This window comes from Urtica dioica, chromosome 2 (assembly GCF_054948205.1).
Source record: "Urtica dioica subsp. dioica isolate 48M chromosome 2, U.dioica_male_clone48M_v1_H2, whole genome shotgun sequence".
Classification (NCBI taxonomy): domain Eukaryota; kingdom Viridiplantae; phylum Streptophyta; class Magnoliopsida; order Rosales; family Urticaceae; genus Urtica; species Urtica dioica.
This window is the reverse complement of record NC_142757.1, coordinates 54119865-54141568: the sequence shown is the minus strand read 5'-3', so window position 1 is coordinate 54141568 and position 21704 is coordinate 54119865. Positions and strand designations below refer to the sequence as shown.

At 37.8% G+C, this 21704-nt stretch overlaps 1 protein-coding gene and 1 long non-coding RNA gene across 2 annotated transcripts; one reads left to right on the top strand and one right to left on the bottom strand.

Annotated features, from left to right (window-relative positions):
* Positions 1–11338: 11338 nt before the first annotated feature.
* LOC149405718 (actin-depolymerizing factor-like) lies at positions 11339–12168 on the top strand. Its single transcript, XM_089603910.1, has 2 exons — positions 11339–11571; positions 12018–12168. The coding sequence occupies exons 1-2, from the start codon at positions 11354–11356 to the stop codon at positions 12166–12168; spliced, it is 369 nt and encodes a 122-aa protein (XP_089460036.1). The 5' UTR covers positions 11339–11353.
* A 1946-nt stretch (positions 12169–14114) lies between these two features.
* On the bottom strand, positions 14115–21006 carry LOC149405717 (uncharacterized). Its single transcript, XR_016295580.1, has 3 exons — positions 20757–21006; positions 19695–19890; positions 14115–14323 (listed from the first exon to the last, which is right to left on the bottom strand). It is a non-coding gene; the product is annotated as an uncharacterized LOC149405717 (long non-coding RNA).
* Positions 21007–21704: the final 698 nt, after the last annotated feature.

The following is a 21704-nucleotide window of genomic DNA, read 5'->3' as shown; positions in this document are numbered from 1 at the left end:
TAAGTCATGTATTAAATCCTTTTCTTACCTGATAAGTAATAGTCAACCTGTTCCATTTAGGTTCCGAGTCATTAAGAGCTTCCTTTTCCTTCAACGGTCTTCGATCGTAATTCCGATATCCAGGTGAGAATAATCTCACTACAACACAGATTAGTTCAAAATAAATTTGATGAGTGTTTATTCATGATATGACTTGTTTATAGATTTATATGTTTGAGTATGCTATTTGTTATTTGATTGCGTGACTAGTTGAAGTAGTATGTGATTTACGTGTTGTATGCCATGTGGTGTTATGTTAAATTAGATTTGAGATACATATTTTATTCTAGTCACGTTTTTGTATGAGGATATATATATAAAAAAATTATGCTAATGTCATATCCTTATGTAACGTAAGATTCAAAGTGAACAGATAAAGTTAAGCAAGGGAGTCATACCGCCTCGAGCTACGGAGGTATTATGGAGAATTTCTCGGGCCGATGCTCAAATGGGGAAATTTCTCGGGCCGATGCCCTAATAAGTTTATTAGCTAGATTGAGCGAAGTGTGGGCTTTGCAACCCCATATCTTCGTCTCTAAAGTGATCACTGAAATAGGTATGACTACCCTAGGGGCACCCCGAACTAAAAGTTGATAGAAGCAAGAAAAGAAAGTTCAAGTCATCAATTAGTTTAAAATACTAATAACCAGTTCATGCATTGCATTACTCTATTTTGTGAGCTTTATATTATTCTCGCTGAGCGTAAGCTCATCTTTTCGAAAAAAATATGCGTCTGTGTTGTAGGTAAACAACTCGCAAAGAACTGAGTAGGGTGGACTAGCGGCGTCGATAGCGAGAAGGCGGGTCATGGTTTCCATTCACGAAATAAGTCTTCCGCTATAAGTTATTAAGAAATAAATTTGATGGTTTTGTTTTCAATTATTTCATTGAAAGTTATTTTATGGACTACGTTTTACTTTGCTAATATCTTTGGTTTAAAATCGGTATCTCATATTTTCTGTTTTCGTTAAGTACTTCTCAAGATATTTTGAAATGCAATCTATATGTTTCTTTAATGCTTTTGTTTCTTTTTAAAATCTTTAAAATTTTGGTTCACCTTTGTATGATGTGTTTTAAAAAAAAAAATCCTCCAAGTTTTCTATAAGAATTTATTAAAGTTTAGAAAACAAGTAGAAGTAAGACGGTCCGAAAAGTCGGGTCGTCACAGTTGGTATCAGAGCAACGAACCTATGACCCCCTTCGCTATTCGATTGCACGGCTGTCCCCTACTCAAGTAAGTTAGTAATTTTTTTGTTTATATGTTAGGTTTTTTTTTTCTCTCTTAGATGAAAAACGTTCAAGCTGCTCGTGGACGAGATAGAGGAAGACCACGAGGCCGAGGTAGAGGAAGAGGCAGAGTTACCGCTGATGTCCCAGTACAAGATGCTCATCATACCGCTCCGTTTCCCGCACAACAGGGAGCAGCGGAGAATCTCAACGGTCCAGCCCCTGGACCTCAGCCAGCGGCCCAACCAGATCTTGCGGTGCTCGTTACTGCATTGTTGCAACGTATCGAAACTCAAGAAGCGGAGATACAAGAGTTCAGGAACCACCTCCCCCAAGTGAATGGAAATGTGGGAGATGATCAACAAGCACCACCAGAACCTCCTCAAGGCGTACCTCAGATGGGCCAATTTGTTGTGACTGATGATCTGTTCGAAAGGTTCAGGAGGATGAGAGCTCGAGATTTTGAAGGATCGGCGGATCCTTTAGTGGCTGAAGAGTGGATGTCAGAGATGAAGAAGATCTTTAACTTCATGAATATCTCGGAAATTGAGAAGGTCATATGCGCATCTTTTGTTCTGAAGAAGGATGCACGATACTGGTGGGAGACAGTAGCAGCTAGAAGAGACACACGCGCTATGTCTTGGGACGACTTCATCGAGGAGTTCAACAGTAAGTATTTCAACGTGTGAGCGATGAACACTCAACAGAAGGAGTTTGCGGAGCTGAAGCAAGGGACGATGACTGTGACTGAAGCAGTGAGGAAGTTCAACCAGCTGGCAAGATTATGCCCCAACCTGGTTCCGATCGAGTCAGAAAGAGTTCGGAGGATGATGGGAATGTTCCGACCGGAATTGGCTCTAGCTATTGATAGTGGAAGTCACCCACCATCCACTGTTGCAGACTGTCTTGAACGTGCAATGTGTGTTGAATACCATTTGATTCAAGTGAAGTAGGAGCGAGACAGTACATCAAGGCAATGAAGGAAGAGATAACTCAAAATAGAGGACTAGGTAACAATAAGAATGCCGGTCAGCTTCTCCTCAACGACCAAGTTGGCAAAGCGCAATACCTCGAGAATGAAAACGGGAGGAAGATGAGCTATCCTGAAAATGGTAATAATGCAAATTACAAAGTCAAGATGGAGAACGTATCCTTTCCGAAGTGCAACACATGTGGGAGGATGCACCCAGGAGAATGTAAGATGGGCAATATGTCGTGTTTTAAGTGTGGTCAGCTAGGACACTTCCTCAAAGATTGTCCTAAGCAAAACATTGTCCAGAACAAGCAAAATGATCGTGATGGGCGACTCAACTTCATGCAAGCTACACTCGAAGGGCCACCGATTTTCCAAGGTCGACTAGAAGCACCACCAAACATTCAGACACCACCACCACCTCAAGATCGCATTTATGCCTACACCAATGCCGATGCCCTTGCCAGCACCTCTAATGTAGTAACAGGCCAGCTTCTCTTAGTCCGTTATGACGTCTTTGTTTTGTTTGACTCCGATGCTACACACTCCTTTATTTTCTTAGAGTTAGCTAGGAAATCATGTGATAGAATAGAGAAAACTATAAAGTTTTCAGGATGGCCCTAACGTCTGACGATGTATTATCAGAGTACTTTTAATAAGAATACCGATAGTAGTTAGTGGTTCGGTGTTAAGGATTGATTACATCGCCTTGAAGAAGATAGTTTTCGATGCTATCTTGAGAATGAGAATAAGACAAGAGAACGCAATATCCCGAGCTCTTTCTGGAGGGACTTGCTATGTCCGCGTAATAGTTCTTACAGTTCTTCTCGCCTTTCTTGTTAATTTTCGGGACGAAAATTATAATAAGTAGGGGAGATTGTGAAATCCCAAATTTTATGCTTAATTAAAAAGCTAAAATATTGGTATTCGAGTGATGTTAGTATTTTTTTTAAGTAATAGTGAACGATTTATTTATGTGGTAGTTTTTGAAGTTTTATGTTTTTTATGTGTTCTTTAGAGTGTTTTTTAATTTAATGTACTATTTAGATTACATATATGGATATTATATATATAAATAAATCATGTGTGTATAAATATACATATTTTACATACATTGTTATACAAATATATATATATATATATATATTATAGTTATAAATTAAAGGTTATAGGTACGTAAGTAAGTAATATATATATATATATATATATATATATATATATATATATGTATATATATATAACATTATACTTAATATATATATATATATATATATATATATTATAGTAAGTAATATATGCATATTAGGTGTCTTATATATTATAACATAACATGTACAATCAGCCAGCAGCGTGTGTATGCGTTATGTATAATAATAATAATAATTAATATATTAATATTAAAAGTAGGATTAGGGTTTGGACTTTTATGGTTTGGGCTTTTAGGGTTTAATTAAATCATATATAATCATCTCATCCTCTTCTTTTAACGCTTCTTCTCTGCTCTCTCTCCCCCATCCCTCTCTTGGTTTGAAAATTTCGTAGCTCCAATTAGGTAGGCTTTCTTTTCTCTATGGTACGGATTCTTTGAAAACGATTTCTTAAAACGCTTGTTCTGGATTCAAAAAAATTGTTTTTGCGTTGATTCTTTTTGGAAAAGTTAGTTTTATGTGTCTTCTATCTTAATCTGCAATCGAAAAATATTTTTATCAAATACAGAATATTTTCCGATTATTTTCAAATCAGCGCATAGACCTGAGACCTATTCCCGATTTTCAGACTTTAAACGCTTAGGATTCAACAAATTTGGTTTTGCGTTGATTCTTTTTGTAAACTTTAGGTTCAAATGTCTTCTATCTAAACCTTTAATTGAAAAATATTTTTATCAAATACAGAATATTTTCTGATTATTTTCAAAACGGTGCGCAGACAGTTTTTGACAAAAACTTTAAAGTTAGATTTTAGCACTTCTTTTATTTTTAATAAATAGTTAAAAAAATTATTTTTTCCGTGATGCCTTTACAAAAAGTGATTCAAATTATGTTTTATACGTACTGGAATTTTTACAAAAGTTTTTTTTTTTTTTTTCAAAGTTTTAGTTTTCCCCGAAACCCTAATAGCCAAGGGTATTTTAGTAATTTCACGTCGGTTATCGTTTCTGAAAATTTCCAGAAACTAAGTCATGTATTAAATCCTTTTCTTACCTGATAAGTAATAGTCAACCATGTTCCGTTTAGGTTCCGAGTCATTAAGAGCTTCATTTTCCTTCAACGGTCTTCGATCGTAATTCCGATATCCAGGTGAGAATAATCTCACTACAACACAGATTAGTTCAAAATAAATTTGATGAGTGTTTATTCATGATATGACTTGTTTATAGATTTATATGTTTGAGTATGCTATTTGTTATTTGATTGCGTGACTAGTTGAAGTAGTATGTGATTTACGTGTTGTATGCCATGTGGTGTTATGTTAAATTAGATTTGAGATACATATTTTATTCTAGTCACGTTTTTGTATGAGGATATATATAAAAAAAATTTATGCTAATGTCATATCCTTATGTAACGTAAGATTCAAAGTGAAAAGATAAAGTTAAGCAAGGGAGTCATACCGCCTCGAGCTACGGAGGTATTATGGAGAATTTCTCGGGCCGAGGCTCAAATGGGGAAATTTCTCGGGCCGATGCCCTAATAAGTTTATTAGCTAGATTGAGCGAATTAAGGGCTTTGCAACCCCATATCTTCGTCTCTAAAGTGATCACTGAAATATGTATGACTACCCTAGGGGCACCCCGAACTAAAAGTTGATAGAAGCAAGAAAAGAAAGTTCAAGTCATCAATTAGTTCAAAATACTAATAACCGGTTCATGCATTGCATTACTCTATTTTGTGAGCTTTATATTTTTCGAAAAAAATATGCGTCTGTGTTGTAGGTAAACAACTCGCAAAGAACTGAGTAGGGTGGACTAGCGGCGTCGATAGCGAGAGGGCGGGTCATGGTTTCCATTCACGAAATAAGTCTTCCGCTATAAGTTATTAAGAAATAAATTTGATGGTTTTGTTTTCAATTATTTCATTGAAAGTTATTTTATGGATTACGTTTTACTTTGCTAATATCTTTGGTTTAAAATCGGTATCTCATATTTTCTGTTTTCGTTAAGTACTTCTCAAGATATTTTGAAATGCAATCTATATGTTTCTTTAATGCTTTTGTTTCTTTTTAAAATCTTTAAAATTTTGGTTCACCTTTGTATGATGTGTTTTAAAAAAAAAAATCCTCCAAGTTTTCTATAAGAATTTATTAAAGTTTAGAAAACAAGTAGAAGTAAGACGGTCCGAAAAGTCGGGTCGTCACAGTTGGTATCAGAGCAACGAACCTATGACCCCCTTCGCTATTCGATTGCACGGCTGTCCCCTACTCAAGTAAGTTAGTAATTTTTTTGTTTATATGTTAGGTTTTTTTTTCTCTCTTAGATGAAAAACGTTCAAGCTGCTCGTGGACGAGATAGAGGAAGACCACGAGGCCGAGGTAGAGGAAGAGGCAGAGTTACCGCTGATGTCCCAGTACAAGATGCTCATCATACCGCTCCGTTTCCTGCACAACAGGGAGCAGCGGAGAATCCCAACGGTCCAGCCCCTGGACCTCATCATATCGCGCGAAGAAGCTGACGAAGACTCGACAGGGGACGATTGGGTTCTCAACCCACCGCATGAAGAACGTAAGTTTTATGTTTATATGATACATCAAATCGTTAAAATTATCTAACACTTGAAGTTTTGTTTACATGCAGAAGAGCGCCGAGACAGGCGCTTTCGAGAGCTTGTTTGTGAACTACAAGTGCCAACATCATTCCGACAAGTCCGAATGGCTGACTCCTGAAGCCTCCGCACGTTATGTAAGTTTACATTTATTTTTCTTATTTTTCGATTAATATATACTAACTAGTTAATTATATCAGGATCGACTGGTCGATAGGTTCAACACGTTGCGAGCGGAGGCTGAGCAACAAGGAGCGGACATTGATATTTCCGTCCTAGAGCAGCAGGCGATCCGCGATATTATGGGTTCGCGGACTGATCACTTGACCGGCGTCGGACGTTTGGTGCCACAGGGAGCATGGCGGCTGAAGTCGCCGAAGTCTACGGTAGTTCGGAGGCTGGGACGTCGCATCCATGATATATCTCCCAGGAGGTGTTCACGTCGACCCTCGTCTTGTTCGCCAAGGCAATACAGAGTCAGGTGCCCGGCCTCAACCTGAGCTCGTTTATGCCTCAATTTCCGCAGAGTTCGCAGCACGCTCTGTCATCCCACAGCCAGCAGACTCCGACGGCCGGCGTCCACACTCCGACGCCCGGCGTCCACACTCCGACGGGCGGCCAGCAGAGGACTCCCGACGCTAGCCAGCAGACGACGCCCGGCGGACCAAGTCAGTCTACTGATCAGCACATTGTTCCGCCGCAGCTTGCAGAGTTACAGCGCCAGCAGAAGAGCGTTTCACGTTGAGGAGGGGGAAAACGAGCGCCGGGACGACAAAGCAAACGTCGCGACTAGTGTTTTATTAGATATCACTAGTACAAAAAATAGCAACAGGTGCGACTTTTTTCGCACCCGAAAGTCAATTTTCGCACCCAATGATACCTTTGGGTGCGACTTTAGGTGCGACTTTTCCGCACCCGAAAGTTCGCACCTAAAAGTGTTAGGTGCGAAAAGTCGCACCCGAAATTCATGACTTTCGGGTGCGACATTTAGGTGCGAATTTTCGCACCCAAAATCGCACCCAAATAGTCACCAAAAAAAAAAAAATGGCGACAATTAGGCCCTGGTTCTGTAGCTGTCCGAAGTCCTGAAGCCTCAAGAATTCGTGCCGAAACAAAAAATTATAGCCTGATTGTTTGTTCCTCAATATTATCAGTACACTAGATTTTCTTGTAGGCAAATGAAGCAACCAACCTTTTGCTCCAGAAACTTTCAGATTTGCATAAACAAAGGCAATGTAAATGTAGACAGAATACCGAACAAGGAAGAAAAAAAAACTCGCGACCTCAAATCAATACTTGGAACCAAATACTTGTCAAATAAGAATCTTGACTCTCAATACTCTATCAATAACAAATCAACAAGGTATGAAATTACAACCAAGATAAGATTAATGAGAGGCCTGGCTCTCGTTCTCTGGGTCGTTCTAGCGAAGCGGTGGGGTCAGAGCTTGCTGGTGGGTAGGGTTCCCATGGCTCGAGCGGTGTCTCGGAGAGCAAACTTCTGGACTTTGCCGGTGGAAGTCTTGGGCAAGTCTTGGAAGACGATGGTGCGGGGAGCCATGTGGTGAGGCAAGCGAGCCCTGACGAAGGCGATGATGTCGGCCTTGGTGGCGGTGCAGCCGTCCTTGAGAAAGAGAAAGAGAACACTTACAAGATTGGTCGGTCGGTGAAGCACGCCTGAACACCAGTAAAGCTTAAATGAAGGCGTTGTGCAAGACTCCGGTGAAGGCAAGAAATTTATGCGCCTCCGATGAAGGCGTTGTGCAAGCTCCAATGTGGTTGTGGAGTTCGTGAAGAAACTTGGGCTGTGGAGGTCGGAGATTGAAGATTCTGCAGAGGGAAAAAGTGAGAGAGGCGGAGAGAAATGAAGAAGACGAAGTGAAAAAAATTGATTTTTATAGCAATACCTAGATCTGAATTGGACTTTTGGGTGATAATGAACATAAATTAAAAAGTGGGAATCTCACGTAGAAAAAAGTGGGGGGAAAATCATGCCGCTCAAATTTTTTGACTTTTGGGTGCGACTTAGTCGCACCCAAAAGTTTTTTTTCTTTCAATCATCCCCAAAAAAATAATTAACATGAAAGTAATTTTTTTTTGTTTTTTGGCCTTTTTTTATCTTATTAATTTCAAATCACAATTTTTTTAGTTTGAATATGGTAAAATTATTTAAAACACTGATTAATAAGAGAAACAAAAAAATTGGAAACTAAGATGTTGTTATAATAGAAAAATATATTATTAGAAAAAGAATGAAAATTGCTATATTGTATTTTAAAAATAAGATACCTACTGTAATTATCACACTTGAAGCAAATTTAAACAAGAGAAAAACAATAAATGAGATATTCTTCTAATTAAATAAGCTATTCTCGGAATAAAAACAGCTATCTAAGTATTATCAGAAATTAGTTATAAAATACGATATTTGAGGTAATAAGTTTTTCGAAATTTTGGGGCCTTCCTCAACATGAGGCCTAAAGCAATTCCTTTAGCTCCCTCATGGTTGGGCCGGGCCTGGTCCCTATCATGATATATCAGATTTTGTTTAGTTATGTATGTGTGTGCGTGTAAAAAAACGAGTTAAAATAATTAATGGCATGCTATAAGGCAACTAGTGGAATGTACATATAGATCCAAGAAACAGACGCCATTGATTTTAGCTTTAGTATTCATTTTAGCACTGAGCATAACAAGTTCTGTTCTTTCGGTCTTTCACAAAGTATATTTTCAAAACTAAAAATGAAATTAAATGGTAAAATGATACCCACTATCACCACCAGTGCTACTGAAGAAGAAAATAAAAAAACTTCTTAACCAAATGAGAAAGATTAGTGAAATGAGGCAAATACTTGGAAATTAAAGGCAAGAGTTTAATGAGATTTAAACTTTCGAAAAATCACCATGTAATGAAGAAGATCTTGCTCTTTTGGCAATTCTTAGTCGTGAAATTAAAGTCATAAACTGCGTAACGGCACTCCTCAGATGGGAAACTGGCGGTGAAATCGTCATAGCTCTCATTAGGTCCACCAAGCTTTTCAACGACAACTTGTTGTTCGTCGATTCTGAATATTATGAAACGATAAATCCTTTTCGCTTTTAGCTCCATGAATCTCAGTTTGCACTCGTCGTTCACCACTGTTCCGGCAGCTGCATTCGCCTGTTCATTCAATTATATATTGCGCTACTGTAGTTAATTATTGATCACTTAAACATTTAGCAATAAACTAAAATTTATTTTCTTCTCCTAAATATTGATTTCTATTAAGACAAAAAAAAATGTGATAAAAATAATAAAATGGAGATTTTCGATACACATTAGTTAAAAGAATCTCAACTTTCTTCGGCATAAAAAAACGCTGGATTAAAAATTAAAAATAAAATGGAGATTAGATAATATTATTAGTTACGTACCAACTTATAGGCAAGCATGTTAAGTTAAGAGACGAAGATGCATGGATTATATATTGCAGCAATAATGATCCACATTGTATGATATGTAATTATACTATTACGTGACAATTAAAGTCTAGAGCAATTGGAAAGTTTTCATAGATAGATTGATTATATATATATATAAAAAAAAAAAACCATCTAGAGAAATCGGAAACGTTTTAAGAAGTTTATTGTATTTGATTTCCATAATGGCATTTGAGGTTGAGAATTTGAAAGTGCATACCATTATTTCGCTTTCCGTAGGTGAAATGCTTTTTCTGAAAACGAAGAAGAGAGCTTGCTGAAAAGAAGAAGAAAAAAAATTAATCTAAGTGCAGGGCAACAAAATATACCGCCGAGAATTCCACCAGCAACGCATTGAAAGTGCAGGGCAATGGGGTATTCGGGCTTTTTAGGATTAGGAGTGGATCACAATAAATATACCGCCGAGAAGATATGGAATATGAAATCTTTTTGTTTTTTTTTATTATTATTAAGTAATTGAATATTATAAAAATATTAGGATTTTTTTTTTTTTTTTTGGTGAGGTGTGAAAGAGAAGAAGGCCGGACTTTTAGTTCTGTGTGAGAGAGAGAGTATTGATACTCTCTTTTCAAATCAACTTCATTTGGCAAATCTCTTTTTTTGCATGGTGTGCTCGGATAATTAAACTACGCCCATTGCTCGCATGTATTAATTCGGGCTCTTCTGTGACATCTAACTTATATTTCGGAATATAAATAATTAAACGTGAGTGCCACTTATGTGATTCACGTGTCCACACAATGCATTCGTCGCATTTTATGGAATAAAATTCAAGTTATTAAACACACATATATAAACACACATAAGTTGATTTGCCAAATAATAACTTGAATTTTATTCCATAAAATGCGAAGATCGGGGACGGTTCGTGGTCTCCGCCTTCAGGTACAAACTGGACACTTGCCACTTCTGGTCACAGATATGCCGTGTGGCACAAGTAACCATCCTATTATCCCATTATATATATATTGATTTCCCAAATAATAACTTGAATTTTATTCCATAAAATGCGACGAATGCATTGTGTGGTTAAACCAATGCAATCGTCGCATTTTATGGAATAAAATTCAAGTTATTAAACACACATATAAATTGAGCGTTCGCATTGGCCCACCCTGGTCTTTGGCACTCCCACTGCTAATGTGAACACATGTAAATCCCCAAACGTTTTTCTGATATTTAAAGCGTCCCTCGTAAAACAAATAAATAGACGATCCCTCTCGCTGAACACTTAGATTAATTTTTTTTCTTCTTCTTTTCAGCAAGCTCTCTTCTTCGTTTTCAGAAAAAGCATTTCACCTACGGAAAGCGAAATAATGGTATGCACTTTCAAATTCTCAACCTCAAATGCCATTATGGAAATCAAATACAATAAACTTCTTAAAACGTTTCCGATTTCTCTAGATGGTTTTTTTTTTTTATATATATATATAATCAATCTATCTATGAAAACTTTCCAATTGCTCTAGACTTTAATTGTCACGTAATAGTATAATTACATATCATACAATGTGGATCATTATTGCTGCAATATATAATCCATGCATCTTCGTCTCTTAACTTAACATGCTTGCCTATAAGTTGGTACGTAACTAATAATATTAATCTCCATTTTATTTTTAATTTTTAATCCAGCGTTTTTTTATGCCGAAGAAAGTTGAGATTCTTTTAACTAATGTGTATCGAAAATCTCCATTTTATTATTTTTATCACATTTTTTTTTGTCTTAATAGAAATCAATATTTAGGAGAAGAAAATAAATTTTAGTTTATCGCTAAATGTTTAAGTGATCAATAATTAACTACAGTAGCGCAATATATAATTGAATGAACAGGCGAATGCAGCTGCCGGAACAGTGGTGAACGACGAGTGCAAAATGAGATTCATGGAGCTAAAAGTGAAAAGGATTTATCGTTTCATAATATTCAGAATCGACGAACAGCAAGTTGTCGTTGAAAAGCTCGGTGGACCTAATGAGAGCTATGATGATTTCACCGCCAGTTTCCCATCTGAGGAGTGCCGTTACGCAGTTTATGACTTTGGTTTCACAACGACTCAGAATCGCCAAAAGAGCAAGATCTTCTTCATTACATGGTGATTTTTCGAAAGTTTAAATCTCATTAAACTCTTGCAAGTATTTGCCTCATTTCACTAATCTTTCTCATTTGGTTAAGAAGTTTTTTTTTATTTCCTTCTTCAGTAGCACTGGTGGTGATAGTGAGTATCATTTTACCATTTAATTTCATTTTTAGTTTTGAAAGTATACGTGTGTTTCTTGTCTATGTGTACATTCCACTAGTAATTGACTTATAGTATGCCATTAATTATTTTAACTCGTTTTTTTACACGCACACACATACATAACTAGAAAAAATCTGATATATCATAATAGGGACATATGATGAGAGACAAAAAAAAATTGGGATTATTTTATTACACCGCCCAAAACAAAACTTTGTGCATCAATATAAAAGAAAATTTTAGAGTCCAATGTAGGTTTATTTGCATATAATGATATTATTTAATTTTTATTGATATAGGTCTCCGGATGCATCTAAAGTGAGAATGAAAATGGTATATGCGAGCTCGAAAGACCGATTCAAAAGAGAGTTGGGTGGCATTCAATTCGAGTTGCAAGCGACTGATCCAAGTGAAATGAGTTTGGACATCGTTAAAGAAAGAGCCTTCTAAGTAATTAAAATGGCCTTCAATTTGATTTGAGGTAATAATAATAAATAAATAAATAAATAAAAAGGAAAAGACAATTTGATTTGAGGTAATAATAATAAATAAATAAATAAAAAAAGGAAAAGACAATTTGATTTGAGGGCAAATCCTTCTCAATCCGGAGGTATGATGAGAACATCTCAAGCATCAATGTGAAGAAAGGCCAATGCACTCATCAACAAATTTGGATGTTTTTTTTTTACTTGTTTTGTAACCTCTAGCTTTTAATTTTCATTACTTGGTGGTTTTTATTTTCTTAGAGGTTAGAATATGTAAGGTTTGTGTCTAGAGGTTATTATCTAGACTATATATATATATGTGTGTAAGCTCTAGTATGAGCATCTTGGAAGATATATGAAAAAAAGTGTGTTTGTATGTTTAGTGAGGATTCTCTTAGCCTATAACTTATCAAGAATTTGTGCTCAAAATTCTTGTGGCGTTCGTCCAATTTATCGACGGGAATTCCGCAACCCATCGTGGCATCATTCGATCCATCATAATTCGATGGTTTCGAGTACGAAAGCTTCGTCTATATCCCAACCTTCTATCAAAGGTGTCCATTTTTTTAATTTTTTTTTCTCCTCCTATTTTTGTATCTGCATTTGCAAATTCTAAAAAAAAAAAAACCCAAAAAAAAAAAAACGAAAAAAAAAGAAGTAAAAAAAAAAATCTCCAGAATACTTTCGTTATTCTCTCCAGAAAAGTTTTTACCCTCCAGAAAACTTTAAACTTTTTATTTTTAATAATCTTTGTGTGTTTCAATTTATCTCTTTTCCTATCCTCCAAAATACTTTCTTCCAAATTATATATCCTAGAATACCTCTTCTCCACAAAAAAAAAAAAAAAAAAAAAGGAACAAAAAAAAAAGAGAGAAAAAAAGGGCCGGCTAAAGAACTAGCTAAAATGACACCCCTACTTTAAAATTATAGCCCAACTATTAACATATTTAGGAAAATAGCCAATTTATCATGACAACATTCCAATATTCCAATTATACCCTTAGGTTAATATTATTAACTATCATAGTAAATAATATCATCCATAACAAAAAAAAAATAGTAAATCTAATTAACAATAACAAAAACTACGGTAAATCTTATTTGTTGTAACAAGAATAACAGTAAATCTTATTTACCGTAACAAGAACAATAGTAAATCTTATTTACCGTAACAAGAAAACAATAAATCTTATTTACCGTAATAAGAACAATAATAAATCTTATTTACCGTAACAAGAACAAAAGTAAATTTTATTTACCGTAACATTTTGTAGTTAATCTAACAGTAAATACGATTTACTAATTATTTCATATTAACAGTAAATCGTATTAACCATTGAGTAAATCATTCGTTTCTATGGTAAATATAACAGTAAATACGATTTACTAATTATTTCATATTAACAGTAAATCGTATTAACCATTCGATTTACTAATTATTTGACTCAGCGCCACCGGATTCGGATACTGTTACGAAGATCTGAATGTTCATCTCCATTAGCAGCGAGGTACTGATATTAAAACAACTAATATTGAAACTAACCACTCTTTTATTCCATTTATTGATACAAAAAGAATGATATATATGCACACAAAAGAATGTCAAACAAAAAAAAATTATAAATTACGATAAAAAGTAAAAGAATAAAAGAAGAAAAGAGTACGTCAGTTAGTTGTGAGTCTTATAAAAACGAGGTATCATCATCAACGCCTCCGAAATAGTTACCGTACCCATCGCCGGCAGGAAAATCTCCGAAATCGTACGCCTCGCCGGCCGGCAAATCTCCGAGATCATCTTAGGCATCGTCAGCGGGATTTTGGTGCGGCGGTGGTGGTGGTTGCTGTTGAAGATCGGCTGAATAAAACAAAGCCGGATTATCGTCTTGAATATAGATCTGATGATTCTGATTCTGATTTTGAATTTGGGGCGGAAGGGAAGGGAGGACGACGATGGGACCGGAGAAGAGCCTCTTCAGCACCACCGCTTTGACGAAATCAGCGGAGGACGACGGAGCTTCCCTGACGGCGTCTCTAGGAATGCGACGCCACTTTTTCAAGCCGTAGCCTTTGGTGGTGGTGCTGTTATTGCCATCCATTCAGCAGATCATACATCAATCGATCTGAATTGAATCGAATTGGATTTCATCAACATATGACACAAACAGATTCGACGAATTGGGTATTAAACATGGGTGAGAGAGACAGGTGAAATTGGGGAAGGGTATTTTAGGTACTATAATTTAATATTGGCTATATACTTAATAAATTCATAGTTTGGCTACTATTTTAATATCTCTAATAGTGAATGGCCAATTGTTAACAAATCTAAAAAAAAAAATGTCTTACGATGGAAACAACAACGACATGCCGAGGAATTTTGAGTTGCTTCAATGTTTGATTGAAGATATGAATAGGAGATTCACCATCCTCGAAGAAGCCATACTACGACCTCCCGCACCACCTCAAGTTCCACCACCCCAACTTCCACCACCACAAAGTCCTAACCCACCGGCCGCGAGAAGACAACCAAGGTATGCACTCAGCCAATATCCCGACGAGTCCGAGAGCGATGACCAAGGCGAATACCGACTCCATCGACAAGATATCAACGTCGAAGACATCGGCGAATACAATCGTCACACCAAAATGGCATCCAAGACGATGAACGGGGGTCGGAAAGAAGTTACAGCCGATATCGAAATCACAATCGAGATGAACTAGCCAACGTCCGAATGAAGGTTCCTCCCTTCTATGGGAAAAATGATCCCGAAGCCTATCTTGATTGGGAGAGAAAAGTCGATATGATTTTTGGCGATCGACGTTGTTCCGAGGCAAGCAAAGTCAAACTCGCGTCCCTTGAGTTTTATGACTATGCTTTGGTTTGGTGGGATCAAATGGTATTAAATAGAAGAAAAAATCGCGAACCCGCCATCGACACATGCGAGCAAATGAAGTCAATCATGAGAAAAAGATTTGTGCCAAGCCATTACCACCGAGGAATTTATACCAAACTTCAACGACTCAACCAAGGAAGCCGAAGTGTGGAAGAATACTACCAAGAGATGGAAATGTTGATGAGCCGCGCCGACATCGAGGAGGACCGAGAACAAACAATGGCTCGATTTCTAGCCGGGCTCAATATCGACATCGCCAACGAAGTAGAGCTCCACCACTACGTAGAGCTTGAAGAAATGGTCCACATGGCAAATACCATCGAGAAACAATTAAGAAGAGGAAGCAATCGATCCTTCAAGACCGCCGAAAAGACTCCTTGGAAGACGCCCTACAAACAACGAGAAGATAAATGATCAAGCTCCTCCAAAATAGTGGTTCCACCTTCGTCGACGCCACTCAATCATGATGTTCAAGACAAGACCGGCATCGAAACGTCAAGAAATAGTGACATAAGGTGTTTCAAATGCCAAGGACGAGGGCACATTGCTAGCCAATGTCCAAACAAGCGCACCATGATCTTGACGGAAAATGGAGAGTACACCACCGATGAAGAGTTGACAGAAGAACAAGAAGAGAACGAAGAAGACCTGGCCAATGACATCCCAAAAAGTCTCACACTTGTGAATCGTCGGTCCTTAAGTGTGCTCGCTAAGGAAGATGACGACGCTCAACGAAAAACAATCTTCCAAACACGGTGCTTCATCAAGGACAAGGTATGTAGTTTGATCATTGATGGTGGTAGTTGTACCAACGTGGCTAGTACTACCTTGGTCGACAAGCTTGATTTATCGATGACCAACCACCCACGACCATACAAGCTCCATTGGCTCAACGATAATGGAGGTGTGAAAGTTGTTCAACAAGTTATCGTTCCATTTAAAATCACAATATACGAAGACAAGGTTCTTTGCGACGTGGTTCCAATGAAGGCCGAACATTTACTACTCAGACGGCCATGGCAATTCGACCGGAAGGTATCTCACAACGGCTTCACCAACAAGTACACTTTCCGCCACAACCACCGCGACATCACTTTGTCACCACTTTCTCCAAAAGAAATTTTCAAAGACCAACAACAAATGTGCCAAGAAAGTGAGGTAATAATAATAAATAAATAAATAAAGGAAAAGACAATTTGATTTGAGGGCAAATCCTTCTCAACCCGGAGGTATGATGAAGACATCTCAAGCATCAATGTGAAGAAAGGCCAATGCATTCATCAACAAATTTGGATGTTTTTTTTTTACTTGTTTTGTAACCTCTAACTTTTAATTTTCATTACTTGGTGGTTTTTATTTTCTTAGAGGTTATGGTTATTCATTTTTGTGGTTATGTTTTTTTTTTTTTCATTCATTTGGTTTTATAACCATTGAATTAGAATATGTAAGGTTTTCGTCTAGAGGTTATTATCTACACTATATATATGTGTGTGTAAGCTCTAGTATGACCATCTTGGAAGATATATGAAAAAAAGTGTGTTTGTATGTTTAGTGAGGATTCTCTTAGCCTAGAACTTATCAAGAATTTTTGCTCAAAATTCTTGTGGCGTTCGTCCAATTTATCGACGGGAATTCCGCAACCCATCGTGGCATCATTCGATCCATCCTAATTCGAAGGTTTCGAGCACGAAAGCTTCGTCTATATCCCAACCTTCTATCAAAGGTGTCCTTTTTTTTTAATTTTTTTTCTCCTCCTATTTTTGTATCTGCATTTGCAAATAAAAAAAAAAAAAAAAAAAAAAAAAACGAAAAAAAAAAAGTAAAAAAAAAAATCTCCAGAATACTTTCGTTATTCTCTCCAGAAAGGTTTTTACCCTCCAGAAAACTTTAAACTTTTTATTTTTTATAATCTTTGTGTGTTTCAATTTATCTCTTTTCCTATCTTCCAAAATACTTTCTTCCAGATTATATATCCTAGAATACCTCTTCTCCACACAAAAAAAAAAAAAAGGAACAAAAAAAAAAGAAAAAAAAAATGTCTTACGATGGAAACAACGACATGCCGAGGAATTTTGAGTTGCTTCAATGTTTGATTGAAGATATGAATAGGAGATTCACCATCCTCGAAGAAGCCATACTACGACCTCCCGCACCACCTCAAGTTCCACCACCGCAACTTCCACCACCACAAAGTCCTAACCCACCGGCCGCGAGAAGACAACCAAGGTATGCACTCAGCCAATATCCCGACGAGTCCGAGAGCGATGACCAAGGCGAATACCGACTCCATCGACAAGATATCAACGTCGAAGACATCGGCGAATACAATCGCCATACCAAAATGGCATCCAAGACGATGAACGGGGTCGGAAAGAAGTTACAGCCGATATCGAAATCACAATCGAGATGAACTAGCCAACGTCCGAATGAAGGTTCCTCCCTTCTATGGGAAAAATGATCCCGAAGCCTATCTTGATTGGGAGAGAAAAGTCGATATGATTTTTGGCGATCGACGTTGTTCCGAGGCAAGCAAAGTCAAACTCGCGTCCCTTGAGTTTTATGACTATGCTTTGGTTTGGTGGGATCAAATGGTATTAAATAGAAGAAAAAATCGCGAACCCGCCATCGACACATGCGAGCAAATGAAGTCAATCATGAGAAAAAGATTTGTGCCAAGCCATTACCACCGAGGAATTTATACCAAACTTCAACGACTCAACCAAGGAAGCCGAAGTGTGGAAGAATACTACCAAGAGATGGAAATGTTGATGAGCCGCGCCGACATCGAGGAGGACCGAGAACAAACAATGGCTCGATTTCTAGCCGGGCTCAATATCGACATCGCCAACGAAGTAGAGCTCCACCACTACGTAGAGCTTGAAGAAATGGTCCACATGGCAAATACCATCGAGAAACAATTAAGAAGAGGAAGCAATCGATCCTTCAAGACCGCCGAAAAGACTCCTTGGAAGACGCCCTACAAACAACGAGAAGATAAATGATCAAGCTTGTCACGACCCGCAGGACACCCGTCACCCTCGGATCGCGACCTTTCTCATAATATTCTCATAAACCATTTATATTTTCAACCGAAAGGAAAAATAAAACACTTTCAAATGTCATTTACAAAACGTTTGTTAAACAACAGCGGAAATAAAATTAATTTACATATAAGGACTAACAAGGGTTCCTAGAGTTAGTCCGCTAAAAACCGGTAAAAAATTTCGCTTCTAAAAAGGTTACAAACATGCGGACTACCCTAGCTTGCTATTCGTAAGCACGGGCCCATAATCGTGCTGACCGAGTTTCAAATCGTAAAAAGAGTTTCGGGCCGATCATCTAAACATTATTATATTATAAAAGTTCTTTCACAAGATATATATAAAAACTTTCACGAGCATACAAGCTCGGTTTTCAAAAACCTGATACCCCTTTCCCAAAAAGACATTTCCTATGCCACAGGTCGTCATGAGATCGACCTTGACTAGCACTCCGGCTTCGTCTAAGCTTTTCATTTATCTACAATGAGAGGGATTTATGGGGTGAGTCACACCGACTCAGTAAGCATGATATCTAACCTAACACTACATGAGATGCATGGTTGCAGATGATAAAATGCAGATGACAGCAGGTGATAGATTCAGAAGAATAAAGAAGTTCCATCATACAATCAGGATAACAAAATCTCATTCAATCAACATAGACATATTCAGTTTTAGAACTCCGTTCTAAAACAAGCAAACACATAATCATATAGGAATCCGGCTAACAACCGTCTTCCTAGAAACTCATCCATCTCACTCATACCGGCGCCTTACATCAGTGGACTGGCCAATCAACACTTCAGTCTGCAGCCGTTCATGAGAGATGAGTAAACCATTATGAGAACTTGAGCCTAGCCCTCAGAAGGCCGAAGTTTTAACGTCTGGGATCCACTAGCACATGTAGGAGGGCCTTAACGCGCGTTTGGTAGAGGGAATCAAACCATCACCAATCCCTGGTCGATCTAGGGTTCATATTTCCTTCAGGATAGGTAAGCCACGCATCGACTTACCTGAAGCCACCCATCGACTTCTCATTAAAGGGCCTTTGGGAATGTCACTCGCTACATTGCCGACAAGGGTTCATTACGTTTTACAGGAGCTGACTACAGCCTACCTGCCTATCCTATTATAGGAGGAGATCTTATCGGGATAAAGCCCATCATTAACATTATTAATTCCACTGTATGGCTCTTTACGTATTTTAGAAGGAGTTGTCGGCAGCTGTGAGGCTGGACCGTCTCCTAGAACAGTTCCTCTCGGGATTGAATCCGAAAGACTCCGTCTTTCCTCCTCCTGTTGTCCTCCTCATCAGGACAAAAGGTTAAAAACCTATTACAGAGGCTTAACATAGGTTTAAAGGCTTCAAGGTTCTTAACTTGCTAATCGTTTAACCCTACCATTTTATTATCTTATTAGTTAGTGGCCGAAACCTTATTCGGTCATCTTGTCTAACTGAGGGTTCCTCTTTGTTTTAGGATTAAACGAATAAACATAACAATTACTCTACTAGGCACCATTTCCCTTTTGGCGCCTCAAACCTAAATCCCACTTACCCGGAAAAGTTCGTCGGAGAACTTGCTGAATTCCGGAGAACACTTTGCTTTACACGTTTCCCGAGACCTTTAACACGTCCTGGAGCGTCGAGAGAATAGTGGGATCGAGATCCACTCTTTCGTGAATCCTTTAACCTCCGGCTTCGATGCCTACGGTAACCAGCTCTTGCTTGCCTCGATTCGATCTGTTAAAAAGCTGTGAAATTCAAAAACAGTGATCGAGTCAACCACTAATTCTAGCACAGACTCGAACCATGAAATCCAATTTCTCGGTCTCTCATTGCGACCCGAGAGACTCTCGAGACTTAGATGAAAAGACGAACCACAAATCTCAATCAACCCGACCATACCAAACCGAACCCGAGCTAACCGGAACTCCAACATAAACCTCAAATCACTCTAACCAAACAAACAATTAACCAGCCCCGGCTGAACACACAGAATCAAACGCTCGGCAAAACACAAACAAATCAAAGGGATTTCCCAACAGCCTGACCCACTAGCGCTTAAGCCATCATAACTCGAGCTACAAAACTTGAAATCGATTGATTCTAGCGGAAAATGAAAGTAGACTCATGTAGCTTTCTAACGAGATATTACAAGCATACATACGACAAGAATAGCTACCTCAAAAACAGCCCGTAATTCCCGGTTACAGTTCTGGAAATCCTGTAATTACTGCTGCGAAACAAAATCTTTGAAAATTCATAACTCACTCAATACTCAATGGATTTACATGTTCTTGGTCATTTTAGAAAGCTCATACAGTCTACTATCCATGAAAAATATCCAAAAATAAGAACTCAGATCATACCGATCTGTCCACGTCGATTTACAGAGGCTGTTGAAACAGTTTTTCTTTTTCACACATTCGGCCAAATTCAAACCACAACCGATAAATCCGTGCTCAAACCTCAAAATCAAGCTATAATCATCAATAAACGAGCTCAATAAACATATAAAACCAACCAATTTTACTGATTTCAACCCGGATCAAAAACCCGCAAATCCTATCTCATGAACCCTAGCTTCGAATTTCAATCCAAGGAGAGGATTTCTTACCTCAATCAACGAATTCAAGCTTCTTTGGAGGGTTCTCACTTCCTTCCCGGTGGTTTCTCTTGCTCCGGCGTCACGGCGGCTCTCGGCGAGTCTCGTTCTCCTCAGCTCGGAGCGCGCGGTGATGGAGGCTCACGGCGGAGATGGCGCGCGACAAGAAGAAAGGAAGAAGAAGAGAGGCGGGGTCGGGTGGTGATGATGATGAGCTAACAATTTTTTTTTTCATTTGTTGCAGTTGTGGCTGTGCGCGCGAGACCAGAAGAACGAGAAGAGAGAAAGAAGAAGATAGAAAAGAAAGAGAAAATTGAAGGCCACGTGGCACACTCACATTATGCCACACATGGACAGGTGGCCCAACCTGCTTTGGACACGTCCAAATTATTTGCCCAAACTGTCCATTTTCCAACTTTCTTTTCAATTTCGTCCCTCCTTTGTTGCACATAGATCCTTCCAAAATAAAACTTCACCACTTCGTCCTTGATTAATTGAAAATATTCTTGAAAAATAACCGAGAAAATTCTCATTAATTCTCGTTACCTTGAATATATTTAAGGGATTTCGGAATTTATTTTCACTCTTGAGATTTTTAAATCTCCGAGTACATTCCGAGTAATTTTTATTCGGAAAATAATATCGAGTTTACTCGAATATCCTTATCCCGAAATTTCGTCACCCTTAAATATTATTTCCTTCGTTCTCGAGCACTTAAATTTATTTCAACATTCAAGTACTTTCATAAATCCTTTTCCTTAATGATTTATCCAAATTTACTATGAATTTCTTCTGAAATTCTAAAATTTTACTTAGAACGTGGAACGAGAAAATATAGAAAGAACATCTCTAATAAAATGAAACAAGAGAGATCGTGAATTATATAATTCATTCAACACGGAGAGAGAAGAAAATTTCCTTTATTTATTGATAAGAGGAAATTTTTACAGAATCTGACGT